This window comes from Melanotaenia boesemani, chromosome 21 (assembly GCF_017639745.1).
Source record: "Melanotaenia boesemani isolate fMelBoe1 chromosome 21, fMelBoe1.pri, whole genome shotgun sequence".
Classification (NCBI taxonomy): Eukaryota; Metazoa; Chordata; class Actinopteri; order Atheriniformes; family Melanotaeniidae; genus Melanotaenia; species Melanotaenia boesemani.
Window position 1 is genome coordinate 4,658,807 of NC_055702.1, and position 17,530 is coordinate 4,676,336.

At 38.1% G+C, this 17,530-nt stretch overlaps 1 protein-coding gene across 3 annotated transcripts in view; it reads right to left on the reverse strand.

Annotated features, from left to right (window-relative positions):
* Nucleotides 1-17,530, reverse strand: part of LOC121632742 (microtubule-associated protein tau-like) — a 40,573-nt gene that overhangs the window by 3,609 nt on the left and 19,434 nt on the right. Inside the window, exons 5-14 of one of the 3 annotated variants that reach the window (XM_041974456.1) lie at nucleotides 17,022-17,045; nucleotides 14,639-14,667; nucleotides 13,354-13,494; nucleotides 12,965-13,028; nucleotides 12,818-12,856; nucleotides 12,360-12,604; nucleotides 9,150-9,242; nucleotides 7,175-7,267; nucleotides 2,454-2,535; nucleotides 1,643-1,749 (exon numbers count right to left, since the gene is read on the reverse strand). In XM_041974456.1, the coding sequence (XP_041830390.1) occupies nucleotides 1,643-1,749; nucleotides 2,454-2,535; nucleotides 7,175-7,267; nucleotides 9,150-9,242; nucleotides 12,360-12,604; nucleotides 12,818-12,856; nucleotides 12,965-13,028; nucleotides 13,354-13,494; nucleotides 14,639-14,667; nucleotides 17,022-17,045 (917 nt within the window). Of the gene's footprint in view, nucleotides 1-1,642; nucleotides 1,750-2,453; nucleotides 2,536-7,174; nucleotides 7,268-9,149; nucleotides 9,243-12,359; nucleotides 12,608-12,817; nucleotides 12,859-12,964; nucleotides 13,029-13,353; nucleotides 13,495-14,638; nucleotides 14,668-17,021; nucleotides 17,046-17,530 lie in introns of all 3 variants that reach the window. The other 2 variants (XM_041974457.1, XM_041974458.1) reach the window with 2 other exon arrangements.

Consider the following 17,530-nt stretch of genomic DNA (forward strand, 5'->3'; position numbering starts at 1 on the left):
TTTTTATGCTACTTCACATTTTAGAGGGAAATACGGAATTTCATTCTCACTACATTTAAATGTCGCCTGTATTTACAAATAAAAGATTAAATCTGTTTTTTACCTTTTGTGTCCTGATGTCTCACAAAAAGCTCACAAGTGACAACTTTTCCCTAAAACTGGAAAAAAAGACTTGAAAAAAGCTTCAATAAGCTGAAAATGAGCCACTGTCTTCTTTCCTCTACCACAAATCAAACATTATCCAACATTTCTAACAAATCTGACCACCTTTATTCTTCAGCACAGTGTGAACCCTCTTAGTTTATTCTTTAAATAACCATCAGGAATAGTTCTCCAGGCTCTTCTTCTTTAGACGTTTCAGCCTTTCGTTCCGTTCTCCATCCAGATGATCCCACGCTGCTTCAATAATGTTGAGGTCTGAGTTCTGGGGAGGATCTGTCCCTCCATCAGACCTGTTTCTACTGGTCTTCAGTCCAGTTCTTGTGTCATGTGACACACCTCAGCCTCTTCTCCCAGTTTCCCTCACTTAAGAGCAGCTTCTTGACATCCACATTTCCATGGAGACCAGATGGATGAAGGTCCAGTTGCATCTCTCTGGTCCTGGTTCAGGTCTTTGCTGGATTTATTCATATATTTTTTTTAGGATACCACTTTCAGATCCGGTTCATCTGCTGTAGACAGGTTTTAGTCCTGACTACTTCTTTTGTCCTCCACTGCCTCCATGCTGAAGTTTCCAGCTAACAGCTGTTTGGGAATCAGCTTGTTGTTAAAATCCTTTTATGTCAACTTGTGTTATTTTTTACATTCATAGACGTATAAAGAAACGGGAACAAATGATGCGTATTTGTGGCAGACTGACAGTAACAGTACGTAAAAATCCATTTTTAAATCACTTCTTTGCTAAGTTATCTGGTTCTTTGCTTCAGTTGGGAGCATTTTATAGCCTGAATGACTCGAAGGTCAGACTTAAACAGTCAGATAAAAAAACTGGAGGGAAAATGAAGGAAAAAGCTGCCAAAGAAAAACTTTAAAAAGATCCTCAGAAAGCTGGAGAACCACTGATCAGCAGGAAAGTTCGGAAGCAAAATAAACTGATTCCTGGATCAAGACTTCTGTACGTGTCGTAAAACGTTACAGAAACAAAACGTAGATGTTTCATTTGAGGCGTTCTTGTTAGCAGCAGCCGACTCTTTCTTCAAATCACTTCTTTTAAACAAATCATTAAATGTTTTAAAAGTTCCAGCTTATCCCTCTACTGCTAATTAAACAGTTATATTTAAGCAGTTATATTTACCAGTGTGTAAAAGATGTTCCACTACCGATAAAACTGCCTTATAATAAAATTAAAACCTGAAATTTTATTTAGCATCAGCAGTTTCATTAGATTTTTCTTTTTGTCTTATATCTGAACTAAACTCAGTACAACTATTACTATTTTTGCTTGATGTTTACATCACATATTAAAATATGCGTTAGTTGTTTTATTTTCCTCCAGAAGGAATTTAGGATTCAGACAGTCGGAGAACAAAGTCAGCGAGAGTGAAGCTGTGAAGACGAGGAAAGTAAGAGTGCCATGTGGCTGGTCATGCAGCCACGCAGCAGAGCTCCGGTCTGGTGTCGTAAACCTGCGGGGATGTTTTACCCGTTTCTGTCCGCCTCCAGGAACGTGGCCGATGTTGCCCAGAGAGCCGATTTTAGACTGAACTTTGAACTCCAGCTTCTCGTTCTTGATCTCAACATTTCCACCACCTGAAACAGAAAAAAGTGCAAGTAGAGTAATCTGCAACAATACTACACCAGGAAAAAAAAGAACTCCTGCATTCAGAGTTGTTTTATTTCTTTTTTTAAAATTTAGAAAGGTCATAAATGGGTTCTAGGTCTCCTCAAAGACAGAGATGCTTCTTTTTCAGAAGCATAATGTCAGAAATTAAATTAATCCAGTGCGCGATGTGACATGAATTTCTTATTTTCCAGTTCTGAGGGACTACTTTCTTAACAACAGAGAAATAAGTTACAAGTTTTTACATTTGCATTCAAAATGTTTGCATCTCTAAAGTCCAACATGCTGTAATACCTCAAACGATCACTAGGTGTCGCTTTAGAGCAGCAGGAACTCATTTCTAAACAAACAACTAAAAAAAGCCAAATAAAGTTTCATGTTTTCCATGTAAATATTGATCTGAATAATATTTACTGACTGTATCTGCAGGATCAATGGACAAACAGACATTTATTATGTACGTATTCATATGAAGGATAAAGTCAAAGAGAGATTAGTTATGAAATAAAGATTTTAAATGTAATAAAATACAGTAGAAACAAATTATTTACTTGTAGAACATCCTGAATCTTCTGATCCCATTTCACTCATTTAAACTGTGAGGTGCAAATAAAGATTAAAAATCTGGAAACTGTTCTCTTTGCAGGGTTAAATGATGATTTTATTTGTTTACCTGGCTTGTGACGAATGTTATCCTTCGATCCACATTTAGATGCAACGTTGCTCAGATCAATCTTTTTGTGCACAATTTGAATCTGCAGAGACAAATCAGAGACAATGAAAGAGATTTAATCTAAAATAAATCACGTAAAGCTCGCTCTGCATGCAGCCACAGAAGAAATGACCCTGTTGGTGTTAAACAGCCACCAGGAAGGAAACACAGGACAGATTAAAATCTACAACTAAACCTAAATCAGAAAAAGTTGGGACAATGTGGAAATGCAGCGATTCTTAGTTTTACTCCGATAGATTCTTTAATGGGAACTGGTCAGGACTGCAGGCAGACCAGTTCAGTACCTCTTCCTCTTCCGTGTGCAGGATGTGGTACATGATCCTGTTTACGGCTCACATTCCTGACAAAACGTTTGTATAAAATGCAAAAATGGGCGTTTCTATAAAATGAAATGAAGTTCATGAGATGAAACACAACATCTGGTTTAACCATTATTATTAATCATTATTATTAAGTCATCAATATTTGCATTTTCAGCACTGCCCTTACTTTTCCTGATTTCTATCTGCATGATGGATGAGTGGCACAAAAATCTGTGAAAGAAAATAAAAAGAGGAACTAATGCAATTAATGAAAGAAAAAATGTGGAAATAAAATGTGGGAATACAAAAGTAGATTAAAGAATAAATGAAAAGGAATATTTCACTATTCATAATGTTATATTTGCCTTTTTATTTAACTGTTTGTTGCTTTTACTCTGACTTCAGCCTAAATGGCATCAAGTGACAAAAGCAACAAAAACATCAAAAGCAAAACGTTCTAATAAAATTAATAATAACACTATTTCTAAATGCATTTGTTTACGTTATGTTTACTTGTTTTCCAGCATTTATCAGTAACTTCTGTTCATGTTGCTGCACTGACTGATGGAAACCTTCCCCGAGGCCTTTTCTCTTAAAGCTTAATTAAAAGCAAATAAAAGCTAAAGACAAAAGCAACTGAGAATAATCAAAAGCAAATTGTTATTAAAATGAAAACTATTTCTGAATTTACTCGTTCACATTGTTTAGACATTTTTCAGTATTTTTTTTTTAACGTATTTATTGCTTTAGTTATAAAAAGCAATATTTTATTTATAGTATTTACTGATTTGATTCAGCTTTGGTCGTATTAGTTTTATTTTGCTATTTCTCTTACTTCTCTAAGTTTAAATAAACAAACAGAAAAATAGCAAAAAGCAGAATGTTATACTAAAATTAAGGGAAAATTTCCAAACTCATTCATTTGTGTTTTATTTACAGTTTTTCCAGCATTTTCTTTTGTTTTGTTAATGTATTTATTACTTTTTTTTTATTAATTTATTTTATTTAATTTTTTTTTGTAGCTTTTTGCTTTAATATTTTCCCCATGCTCCTTTTGCTGTTTCTCATTTGCCATCGTTTTTAATACCTTTACCACTTCTCAGCAGCTTTATAAGTGTAACTGTACTGATTTTGTCTGGTTGTTTTAATTTTGCTGTTTTTTAAGGCTTAAATAAAAGCAGCAACCGATGCACAGAAAAAAAAATGAAGGCAAAACTGACTCAGAAATATTAAAGCAACATAAAACCATTTCCAAATCTAATTATTATACCTTTTTTCCACATTTCTTTAACTAATTTTCTGAATCATTCATAGATTTATTCTTTTTTTTTCCCATCCTCACGTTGAACCACCTGGCAGCAGCAAAATGTTTGGTAGCGTTTTACGAAATAAAAAATTATTTAGAGATCATCTGCATTCTTTAACGCATTCTGCTTGTGTTAATTGGAGATGAAAGCAATACTCCTCCTCCATGCATCACAATGCAAAGTGACCTCATCTGATTGGCGATTGTCTGGAAACTGAAAGCGCCCGGTCTCTCCGGGCTGAGGTCACCTCAGCGACGAGCACAACGGGCTCAGTTTGCTGAAGAGGCCGAGGACAGAGACTCTTTGTGACTTTCTGTCACACAATTAGTTCACTTTAATCAGCGTATTAAGATATTTTCAAACTAGATTTTCTACTTGTAGGAAACTTGAAGAAAAACACCCACATACAGGATTCATGCATGATGGTTCAGAAATACCAAGCTTACATTAGAACATGAGCATTACATAAAACAGGAAAATTCAGTGTGAGCATTAAATGAGTAAAGTTTATGAAATGCTCATGGCTTCAGTGATAAAACTGTTAATAGCAGGTGTTAACAGGTCAGTGTTGGGAGCGTTCAGGAGGTCAGGAGGACACGGGTTGAACACAGACGGGAGGTTTCGTGCACTCCTGCTCCTTCGTGAGGATGCATTCAGCAGAACCAGGAAGAGAGGGTTTCGGTAACAGCTGCACATCTGCAGCCACTCCCCTTTTTACTCACATTTCCACCACCGGGTACATGTTTTATATTATCTTTGGAGCCACACCGGGACTGCACATTGCTAAAGTCCAACTTCTTATCAAGAATCTGAACCTGGAAAGTTGATATGTGAGGAAAGAAACAGTTATCCTGCAGGAAGCAGAGCTGCAATGAGGACCACAGATGGAGAGAAGATGTTCAGACCTAACCGGGGCTGATTACAGACTGTTTCATGGTTTTTTTAGAGTACTGTGAGGATCATAGCTTCAGAGGAACTGGACTCAGTCACATTAAAATGTTGGTGCAGGTTTGTTTTTGGCCTTGAAGCTGCTGTTCAGTCAAGTGATTCAGAGGTTTTCAAACCGTGCAGAGACAAAAACATGAGGAGAAATTACACATGAGGTGGAAACGGTTCAGAAATGGAAACAAATAAAAGACCTGTTTCATATAAAAAACATCCTGACTGTTAATAAAAACCACCAGAGACAGAAAGGAGAAAAAATTTCCCAGTTTTCCCCATAATAGATAACAATTTATAAATCTATCAATCAACAGAAAATAAACTCAAAGGCTGTTTCGATTTCAACATCTCATTTTACCAACTTCATGTTCAAATTTTAATCCATAAAAACCAGAATTTGCAGATTTGATTCATGAATGAGCAAAAAAAGGACTGATTAAAGACTGATTAGAAATGAACAGTTAAAAATGCATTAGATCTACTTTATTTCATGGACACGTTATTTTATTCTGAAATATTTTTTTTATTAATTTTTCCAAACTCTCCACAAACAGGAGCTTAGAAGAAAAACAGATAAAGAGGGCTTAACTTCAACTCCACAGCCAACAACCTACTTTCTGTTGACATCAACCAAATCCACCAGATTAAGAGAAGCGAGCTTACAGCCTGATTTTCTCTTTATTGTGGTGCTTCAAATGTTTGTGTTGAAAATCTGACACTTTCAGCCAACATGTGCATCCGGGGCTTCTGTGGGTTATAAATATGATGATAAATAGACACCATGTGGGAACGATGATGCCTGTACGTTGGCATCAGTTGGGTACAAAATGGCTATGAGATACAGATCAACTCCCTTCACTACTGGGAAGAGCAAGCAAGAGCTCAAGATTGGCAACAAAAATGGAGTCGACCCATCACCCAGTGTAATCCTTCAAGCCCAAATGGGCAACTAATTATTATTATGGGATTATAATCCTGCTCATTCATTACCCACAGACATGTTGGCTGAGTTGGTTTCTCAGCAGGAAAACCATCAGCCCAATGAACACTAACAGTTAGCTCCTCAGCGCCATGAATGAGTCTTTTCCAGACGTGTGAAGAAGAAAAAAAACTAGTTTAATTCAGGCAGATGTTTTGGTGATCCTGAGTAAAACAGCTAATGCTGCAGGGTTAGTGATGGGGGTTGACGTGGAACAGTTTGGGGATGTAGGTCTGTCCAGTTTAGAAAACCTCTGAATTATTTCACCTTGAGTAAAAACACTTTTTATTCAAAGTGGGCGGTGGGATTGTTTGTAGTACCAGTGTCTCATCTGCAGTAAATAGCGGTCAGAGCGCGCTCAGTTTGAACAACTCAGCTAAATGCTACGCATGGAAAAAGCTCATTTCTCTTCATTTAAAAAAAACTGCTCTCACACAGTTGTCAGAGTATTCAAGCAAGAACTAAAATGTGGATTTTTACACAGCATCAGTTATTTACTTTGCTACCACACTTTTTCAGCTGCAGAACGTTTGTGTAGCAACATGATCTAAGCAGCACCAACGCAGTCCTTGTATCTGCCACCAACCCGCTATGAAATAACCCTTTAACTGACAGGGTTTTGTTTCTGATTCTCAAAAACGGTGTAAAGTTAATCACCTAAATTACTTGCACTGCCTCCACCTGGTACATGTTTGATGTTGTCTTTGGAGCAACACTTAGATTGGACATTATAAAGTCCGATCTCTGATCACGGATTGTAACGTGAGGGGAAGAGACCGTTACCGTCTGAGTCCCTGAGAGCAGCCAGGCTGCAGGTGCTTCTCAAAGTCAAGAACGGTTCATCAACGGCTCAGTTTCTGGGAAGCTAAAGGACTGCTCTGATGTCTTGTGCCTCATTTTTACCAACAGGTACAAAAGGAAGACACATGGAGGGACTCATCTGGCCGAGACAGAATCCTTGGCTTTGAGAAGTACCTGTAGACACTATTGTAATGAAAAGAAGTCAGTCTGGGGTGAAGGAAAATCAACAAATAGCATCTCTGGGATTATTGCACCACATTTTTCTGCTTGTATGTTCCCTCTACTTGTGCAAATAAAGACCAATAATTTCTACAGGAGCAGCTGTCTCACCTTCCCTCCACCAGGCGTATGCTTGATGTTGTCTTTAGAGCCACAACGAGCTTGGACATTAGACAAGTCCAGCTTCTTATCAAGGATTTGGATCTGCAAAGTGCGAGAAGAACAAAATTCTTACTGGATAAATATAAGAAGTGCTACAGGAGGGGGATCAGCCCAAGGGGAGGAAATAGGATGTTAAAATAGATGAGGGTAGACATATTTGGCCTCCCAGTGTCAAAGCTCCCATCTGTAACTTTGCATGTTTGTCATATTTGTTCCAGATAAACAGGCACTGAGGGACCAGAAAGGTCTCAGTCGGGGTAACGACCCCTAAAACTTAATGCTTTCAAGGGCTTTTTTCCCCCCTGTTTGTTTTCATGTCTATAAGAGAAGCTCTGAGGAGACCTGATGCACAATTTTTAACCAACAGTAACAAGAGCACCACAAAATATTTGGAGAGGGCTCATGGCATTATAAATCAGCCCTTGATTAACTTTTACTGAAGTCTTTTAGACTTTCCCCTGAGGCGGAAAATAGTGCCAAGGTGTCTGGATCAAGAGAACAAGTTGGGGTTGAAAACTGGTTCCCCCAAAAATATATACTTGCATTTTCTGGACCAGTGATTGCACAATGCCACATATCGATACAGTCTCCCCTATTATTTTCCATCACAACTCCCACAAAATGACAAAAGAAACTTCCTACCTTAAGTGTAAAATGGATGATAAGAGATTAAATGTTGAGGTCAAAAAAAAAAAGTAAATCATACAACCCACAATCCTATCATTAAAGCGAGATATGTCCTTGCAAACGGACGCCAGGGTGATTGATCCTTCAAGTGAGACATCAGGTTTAACGGATGTCCATTCAGGTTGAATCCCAGTAATTATGCTACTAACTGTTACCCCAGACTGGGTCACAGAGGCAGTTCGGGAGGGAGATCCAGACATTTCTCTCCCCAGTGAGACTCTTCAGCCCATCCTGGGACAATAAGGCATTCCCAGGCCTTTATGGGATATATAATCCCTCCAGAGTACCCAGGGTCTCCTCCCAATTGTACAAAAAAACCTCCAAAGGGAGGCAGCCAAGAGATATCCTAACCAGATGCCTGAATTAACTCAACTGACTCTTTGAAAGGTGATTTACTCCAAGTTCCCTGAATGGTTGCCTATAACATTTTGTCTAAGGGCGAGCCCAGTAGCAGGTTGTATCCACAATCTTGTTTCTTTGGTTACTACCCAAATTTAATGGCCACTGGTGAAACACTGAACAAAAGTGGACCAGTAAATCAAAAGCTTTGCCTTTTACCTCAGTTTCCTGTTAACCATGAACCAATGTGGCACCCTCATTACTGTTAAAGCTCCAATATGTCTGTCCATCTCTCACTCCAACCCGCCATCACTCATGTCCAAGATCCTGAGATACTTGAACTCGTGAGGCAGTGGAGGGAGCTCTCCACCCTTATCTGGTTGAGATCAGTGGCCTCAGACTTGAAGGGGCTCCTCAGCGTTTTACTCTTCCTAATAAGGCATAAGATGTCGGAAAGTTCAAGCAAGTTTCGACTCTAGAAAACAATGTGTGCTGCAGCTTAATTACAACGTAGACTGTATTGGTGGATTCAAAACATAATATCCCCGATCAAAATACATTATGATTCACCACAGGCCAGAAGGCCAAGCGGGACGCCCGCAGAAGCAGCTCCAGCATGCAGATGGTTTTCCTTTTATTGTTGATGTGTCTCTATCGGTTTCAAGTATCAAACAAATGCTACAGATGCCAGCTTTGACACACTAAAGCAGTTTGCTTTGGAGTTATAAGAGCAGAAACTGGAAATGCATAAATGCAGGTATCCTGTTGGTGACGTCTGATGATATATTTTAACAAACTTTATCATTATCTATGTATTTTAACTAAAAGTTGATTTTAATGGTCATAACTGCAGAGAAACTCAAGAATCTGGAGTTGAGTTCATCCCTCAGTTACTCACATGGCCTCCACCGGGTACATGTTTGATATTGCCTTTGGAGCCACACTTAGACTGCACACTACCAAAGTCCAACTTCTGATCAAGGATTTGTACCTGGAAAAATGAAAATGTCAGCTTTTAGATTTAGAGCATAAACATTGGTTTGCTATATGAGCTGTGAAGCCTGAAAGAAATGGAGGTTAGCTCGTGCAGCAGTGGTTTGTGCAGGTGTATGCAGGTTGAAGAGAAGGAGGAAGATTATCTTCAGATACATGAAACTGTAGTGGTCCTGAAACTGGTTCCACTCTGTTTCCTATACTAGTTAAATATTCATCAGGACAAAACAGAAGCAAGTATAGTGGAGAAAAAGTAATTCTATTCTTCTGCTACTTAAGCCCCATTTTTCTTTTCCACATCAACATCTCAACACAATCCTCAGTTTAATCAGTTAAGTATGTGACACGTGACTGCAAGTGCTATAAAATTAGACCAAAGACTTGCGGTACTTTTAATGCTAAAATAAACCTGCTACACACAACATAAACACACACACACTAAATATACACACAGCCTAATAATATACTCACACAGTGATATTGTACTGAAGACTAAAACAGAAAAAAACATCAGATACAGACGAGAAATCAGTACAAACATTTCTCAGATGTACAGCTGCTCTTCAAGTTGGAGGATTCTGATTGGCTGATTCAAATTCTAACAGGGCGGAGTCAATTTCTTTAATATTTTCCTTTGAATAAACCCAAATGAACGTGACCAGGCTGAGGAGAGGGATAAGACAAGTGGAACCTTGTTGGTTTTTATTATCTACAAAACATTCATTTGAAAATTTACAATACATAAATGTTTTGCTTACTATACTTAAACATATGGACAGATGGTATTTATATACCGGAAATGACCAGAAAGGTGAGATTTCACTACCTTAGAAAGCAACGTTGCATCTTCTAAAGCAAAATTTTGGAGAAAAAAGATCAAGATTAATCTTTGTTGTGGTAAAGAAGGAAAAATATCCAACTGTTGGCACGTTTACTATCTCCAACCCAAAGACAAGACTAACATTTTAGGAAATATACAAGGATAATTTAGGATAATTATCTGGACTTTACAAACCGTCACTTCTGGTAATAAAGACTAAATTTAAAAATAAGTTCCACAGGACTGCTTGAAGTCAGTAGTCTACCTTGTTAAGCAGGTGAGTTAAGACACCTGTGTTAATCAGCTGGTAAATGAGGTGAGAGATTGTGTATGTCAAGCATCAAATCAGCCACTACGATCAGGCCAGCTTTCAGAGAAGCTCTGTCCTCAGAAATATTTGCTGACATATTTAAAAATCTCATTTGCAAACTGTAGCAGAGCTCTGAGCAGTTTTTCCATCTCTCGACATCCATGCAGACGGTACTTCAACACATTTTTGGCTGCACGACCAGGTGTTTATAGTGTCCTAGTAACGAGCGGCTCGTGTCCACACAACTTTGTGTACGTATGAAAGTCAGCTGTCAGCTGGTTGTCTGACCTCAGATAAGTGTGAGGCTCTTTCCATTGATTGTCTGAAGTTGCCTCAAAAGTTGGAAAACAGAGTTAGCTAATAGCTAATGAAGCTACTTGCCTCTACATCGTACACCTAAACTGATCACTACAGTATGAACAGATTTCTTTTGGAGTAAATAGTTTTCATAGGGCTGTGTACATCGTTTAACAACTTGATTCTCAAAGCTGCCAATGCATCTAAAAGCTAAACTTACTGCATCATTTACTCTAAACATATTCCATAAAGCTAGATGATAAAAAGCTGAAAATTAGCCTCTCTTCAGTGGCTGCAGTGAAGTTTCCATCCATCAGTATAAAAGTAATTTCCTAAGGCCAAACATATAATTGCTTTAAGTCATATATTTGCAGGATTATTATGGCAGCTTTGCAGTATTTGTATTTGTTTGAAGCATCATTTATGACCTTAGAGATTACCGCTGCATATTTGCAAGCTGCAATATGCAAGTAATCGCTAGGTGGGGTGTCAGGACCAATATGATCAAACGTGATGTAAAAGGATGAACAGCGGTAAAAACGATGGAAAGTTTAGCAGACAGGGCACGGCATGCTTGTTTTAAGGGCTTTATATGGCTAATCCTTCCCACCCCGGTTAAACTTTATATCACTCTCCCCTGTGGTGAAACTGCTGTCCATCAGGACACAAAACCTCAACGTTGCTGCTGCTGGCCTCATCAGGAGGCTCCCCTCTACACACATAACTGACACCTCCCTACAAATAAAAATAATTTTATCTTATATTCTAATCTCATTTTATATTTTTATTTATTTTTCTCTTCTTTGTTCCATTACTTCTCTTTTGAACCAAACACTTTACATTTATATTTATGTTGTGTACAGACCTTTTTTTTTTATAACTTTCCCACCTTTAACTTTTATACTTCATGTCCTGTAAAAACTGTGTATGTTGGGTTTGTTTTACGACCAACACTCCAAGACAAATTCCTTGTCTGTGAAAACTTTCTTGGCAATCAGTCAGATTATCTACAATATTGCTACTATTGTGTTTTTCTGCCGTGATCTCAAAATAAATCGAATACTAACCCATGTTATCTTTATTGTTTTATGTACACCCTACAAATTCAGCTACTCTATCTGGTCTGAGCGCGCTAATGCGCCCCCTAGTGGAATCCTCCGGTAACAAGCGTAGCAAACAAGTATGTGAACAATTATGCTCAAAACGGAGCCTAGGTTAAAAATAAAGTATATTCTCAGCCTTACACTGAACACTTGGAGACATATTTTAGATTTTGCACTGACACAAAACTGTGTGGAAAGGAAGTACAAACGTAAATTTGTAGGTTACCAATCTTTCATAAGTATATGGACATGTTATTTAGGAGCATGGATGTCGTGTCTCTGACAACATTTTTGCTGTTTATGGGCGCAGATTTGCACAGCATTCATCTGAAATTGGAGACTTCTTACTCCATAGATAAAGCAGTGGTGGATGTCTGTGCAGAAATGGTTACCGACACTTTTTAATTTGGGCTTAATTTACTTTGAACATCAACCAAATAATACTAAAAGAATTTTCTACCATCTACTGCGGAAAACCAAAAAAAAAAAAATGGAAAGTCAAGCCGAGGCATGCGATGAGGTGGAAAAACGGCTGGAAGCAGTTGAACTTGTGAGCTAGAGTCAGTGAAGTAAGTGTCAGGTTACCTTTCCACCACCAGGCTGGTGTTTGATGTTGTCTGTAGAGCCGATCTTGGACCGGACGTTCTTCAGGTCAGGCAGTGGTGCTGCAGCGGCCAGCGGAGCCGGCGAACGGGTCTTCAGCGAGCCCGGAGATTTCGGAGTGGAGCGCACAACTGCGATCTTCTTCACTTTGTTGGCCTCAGCTGCAGAAAGTGCTTGACTAGCAGGCGATTTGGGAGTACCGGGGCTGCTCTGTCCACTCTTGGCATCTTAAGCAATCAGAGCGGTAACATGTTAGGAATTTTTAAACATGACATGTCCTTGGGGTGAAGAAAACAACAGAAAAATGGTTAACAGTGAAAGCAAATAAGGATTTCTACTGGCTAAAAGCTGACCAAGTTTGATCCGGTGGATCAGACTGTGGCTTTATGGTCATGCGAGACTGGAAGCAATCTTACAAATTTACTTTTTCCTTCTTTTACCTTTTTCATTTTTTGGAGTGGGAGGTTTCTTGGCACTAGCTGTATCAAAAAATATGACATATAAGTAATTTTTATATCCTACCCCTAAAATGGATAAAAAAATTTAAAAGTAAAATAAAAACGAACCAAGATAGCTTCAGTTCATACCTGGTTGAGCAGTTTTGGCGGGAGTTTTAGCTCCCCGGGTTTGAGATTTTGCACCAGCAGCACTCTGAAAATAAACAACATAAGTAGACAGGAGATAAGTTTTCACCAGAGAAGCTGTTTGACATTGGAAAGTTGCCATTGCCTGTTTGAGTACTCCCATTTACATAAGTGTAATTTAGGGTTCTTTGAATACAGATATCACACAGATGCATAATGGATGTTAATGGTAGATAAATTTGGGTGCATTCAAACAGACCTAATAAACTTATAATTTTTGGCTTCTCAAACAGCAGGGTTCTGGGAAACGTAGCATCAGTCCATCCATTATTTTTAGACACCTGAACTCAGCTCAGGTCTGAGCTCTAAGCTGCTGTTAGACCTGTACTTACTCCGGGCTGTCTGGGCCCTGGGCTGCTGGTTTTAATGGGGATGGAGCTGTGGCCGTTTCGGGGAGAAGCGTGCGTTTTGTTGCCCTTGGCGACAACAGATGGTCTTTTAAGGGAAGAGGTTGGTGAGGTGGTAGTTTGAGTCTTTGTAATGAAGAGGGGAAGAAATGAATGAAAAACAAATGCTCAAATTAAATAAACATAAAACAAAAAGGACTAATTAAATGAAAGATGGTGAAAAGAAATGATTTAATTAATATAATGGTTAAGGATCATTTTGGTTTATTAGAAGTTGCTTTAAATGACAGAAGGTAGAAAAATGGACAAATTTTAAATGTGTTAGATGGGTTTTATTTCTATCTTCTCTATAGGTTATACACTACGGAAGCTGAGAGCGGCCATGATTGACAAATGTTTTAATTTCCGTATCTCAAGATAATAAAAAGATCACAAAGATTGTCTTCCCTAAATAGAGTAATTTATGCTTGAGAAAATAGTTCTGTTTTCTTTGTTAGTGTCTGGAAGCAAACACATAACACATGTATGCCTTAATTTACTGCAACACATTCTGACCAAATGTGACAATTACCAACTAAGTTAACCACCTAATATTGAGCTCATCATGATCATCTTGTGATCTCGAGAAAACAAATCATATCTTGTGATAACTAGTCGGTGGTTATCTCAAGGAAACAAACGACAGGCTTTTTGAGATAATAAGAAAATTTAAATTATCACATAAAAACAAGCTCTGTGATCTCAAGGTAACAGAATAATCTCAGCAACAAAAATAAATAATTACATGGCTGCTTTCAGCTTCTATAAGGCAAGATTGATTCTACTCATACTTCTTTGTTAGAGTCACATTAGTTTAGTTTTGCATAATTACTGTTAACAGGGGAAAGCTAAATCTACCAATCGGCTTATTACAAGCTAATTTTTTTATGCAAAAAAGAATGTGATTTTATGTTGAAAGTAATTCTTGACTACTTTCTGTATTATAGTTTTGCTTTGCGTTGCCTTTAAATTTCCTTTAGACTTAAACTATGATGTAGACCTGGAATGCTAGGGAAAACTCCAATTTCCAGTCCCAATCACAAATTCAGGAAGTTTTCATGACTGTGTCATTAAAGAACCAAAAGGGAACACTGCACAGTTTTTATTCTCACTAACAAACAGCCACATGACTATGGTGCAAGTCACCAACTTAAAGGGTTAATAAAACCAGAATGATCCTTAAAAAGCATTCTTATAAAAATGGCAGACAACTTAAGACTTGGTCTCATACCTTATCTCCGTTATCCGTCTTTGCTTGAGCTGTAGAAAGAAAACAGAAGCAAACTTTATGACACATATTTACATTTACTAATTTTTTGTTCACATCCACCCAGGTGCAGTAAGTTCACATTTGCCTTAAAGTGTGTGCCTAAACACATTCTTGAAAAAAAAAAGAAAAGAAAGAACAAAGAGAGAAAAAAAGTGATAACTATGCAGCATGCAACGTGACACGTGTAAAACCAGGAGTGGCTTTTTGGGCTGCATGACCAGCAGAGTGGGCAGAGATGGAGAGATGAAATAAAAGTTAAAGTGAAGAGGGAGGACAACAAGCTTCTCCTCAAGTCAAAGTTAACGTCCATAGAAATAATTTGGAGAAAGAGTGCTGCATGACAGAGAGCGGAAGCTGCTTGGTAAATCAAAGAAGTGGAAGGAGTTAACTGAGGAGGGCTGGTTCTGAACTCGTGAACACGACAGCAAACAGACCTTTGAAAACAGCGACTGGCACCAAAGACTTTCTGGCTGTGGAGGTTTGGGAGGCTGATTTCTGGAGCTCAGCTGTGCTGGTGGCCTGAGCCACATTGCTCCTCATCTCTGAGTCATTGGGCATGTCAGGCTTTGAATAGCCAGCCCTATGTAATGATGAGTCACTGCTGTTTTCAGCTTCTGTGGCACATGGCAATTTGTTCAAAAGGCAAGCCTTCTCAGAAATGTTCCTACTGCAGTGTGTGGGATGGAGAATTTCAGAATTTGAGTCAATAATAGGCTGTGACAGACTTTGGGTTGCTTCTGAAGCGACATTTTTGCTTCCAGAGTCATTGCAAGGCTGTAAAGCTGCTCCATTAACAGCCAGTTCATCTTTTATTTGCTCAGAGATGAGCCCCGCCTCCTGGTTAGCCCACAAGCTTCTGTCTCCGATGGATGTCAGGTCTTCCAAAGCGGCGCTGCGGACTAAAGATGTCCCAGATGGGTTACTAATTTTCGTCAGGCACTCTGATGCATCAAGGCTAATTGCCCGCTGAGAATCAACAGCTCCGGTCCACTCAGGGCTCCCTCTGCTGGCCTCCGTGTCCCGTCTTATCTCAGAGCTGTAGCTTAGGTCTTCAGAGGCCCATAAAGAATCACTTAGCCTCTTCCCACACTCGCCCTCCACCTTGTATCCATGTTCCAGAGAGCTGGACGATCCCATGAAGTCAACGCCCTTCCCAGCGGCTGCAGGCACTGCAGGCTTTACGAATGCAAGCTCACTGCGGACTCCAGCACCAGGCCTCACTAATTTGTTTGGAAAGCAGATTAATGATGACATTCACAGCACTTGTTATCCATCTCCCCATTGAAAAAGAAAACAACAAAATAATAATCAAAGAGGTGAAGAAGTGATGTCAACGAGAAAAATAAGGAAATGAAAAGAACCACAAAAAGTAACAATGCAAGATCAAGAACTGAGAAGTGATGAGTCCAGTTAAAAAAAAGAAAACAAGATGGAGGTGGACGGCATCAAACTGCAATGACAGATGAGAGATGATGCATTCCAGTGAAAATAAACTGCCCGTGTCATTATGCATGTCTACTGTTTAAAAAAAATTAATTAAAAAAGTGATTTAGATGTGATATTAAATTTTTCTGGTCTGATTCTGGCAGTAAATAAATAAAAAAAAAATTAAAATCCCTCCAAAAAAACAAAAATCCCACCGGTCTGGTGTATTTCTGAAAAGGTATAGGACAGTATTAATTGATATAACACATAAAAAATAGTATTATTAATTTTATAGCCAAATACAGTTAAATTTATAATAAATATTTAATGGTTAATTTATTTTCTTACAATAAAAATGATAAGTCCTTATGTCACTTTTAATTATAATAAAGAGGCCACTTGAAGTTGCTGCAGATACTAATTTTCCTTTTCACCCTGAGCTCAGACTCTCTGCAGGTTTTGCAAATTTAATTAAGTTAAAAATATGATATTTGTCTATTAGTAAGAATAAATACATTTTTAAATAAAACCAAACTAAACCTTAAATCTATGTGTTACACAAAATAAAATAAATCCCAGATGGAATAACAATCCATACATGAAGTGATTACAATATTTTAAATCTTTCAAATGTTTATTTGAAGTTCATTCATGTTTAATTGATGAGTTCATTCCTAATATCAAATATTTATATATTTTAAATGTTATTCTAATTCAGCCAATCAACTCCATACATTAATTTAGTAATGAAGAATATAAATATTACAAAATCTAGAACATAGTATAAAAATACTGATAAAAAAAACAATTAATTCTTGTTTAGATTACTTTCCATCCACATTAAGTCAAGGAAACTCACATCTGTCTTCTGCAGTAAATAAATACAGTGACAGTGCGATCAATAAAACATAGAGCCTACCTGTTGATGCTGCTCCTCCTGCTGCTGATTAAATATGATAAGATGGATGGAAAAGACAAGAACAAAATCAGTAACGAGCACTCAGCAAAGAAATCAATAAGCCCACATGCAGCACGTCTTCAGTTAATGCAGAAATCCCAGTGCAAATACAGATTAGATAAATACATAATTCAAAGGCATGAGGTAAATATGCAAAAAAAAAAAAAAGAGAGTTATATGCAAGTCCTGCATCTGGACCGCATTGAAGCTGGTGCCTCAGCTGTGTTTAACATTATGCTGGCATTCCCCACAGCTCTGAGCTGTGCATCTGCATAACAGATCACAGGAGTCTTAAATCTGCCTGTGGTTTGGCCATTTCTTTCGTTCTGAAATAACCATGATGTACAGTAACCATCTTAGATTTTAAAAAAGGACCACTTTGCTATTTTTGTTTGCTTATGATCATGTTTCAGTTCTGGAAGAAGCAGCATGTTAACCATCCCAGAGAAAGCATGAAAAAAGGAAAAGAA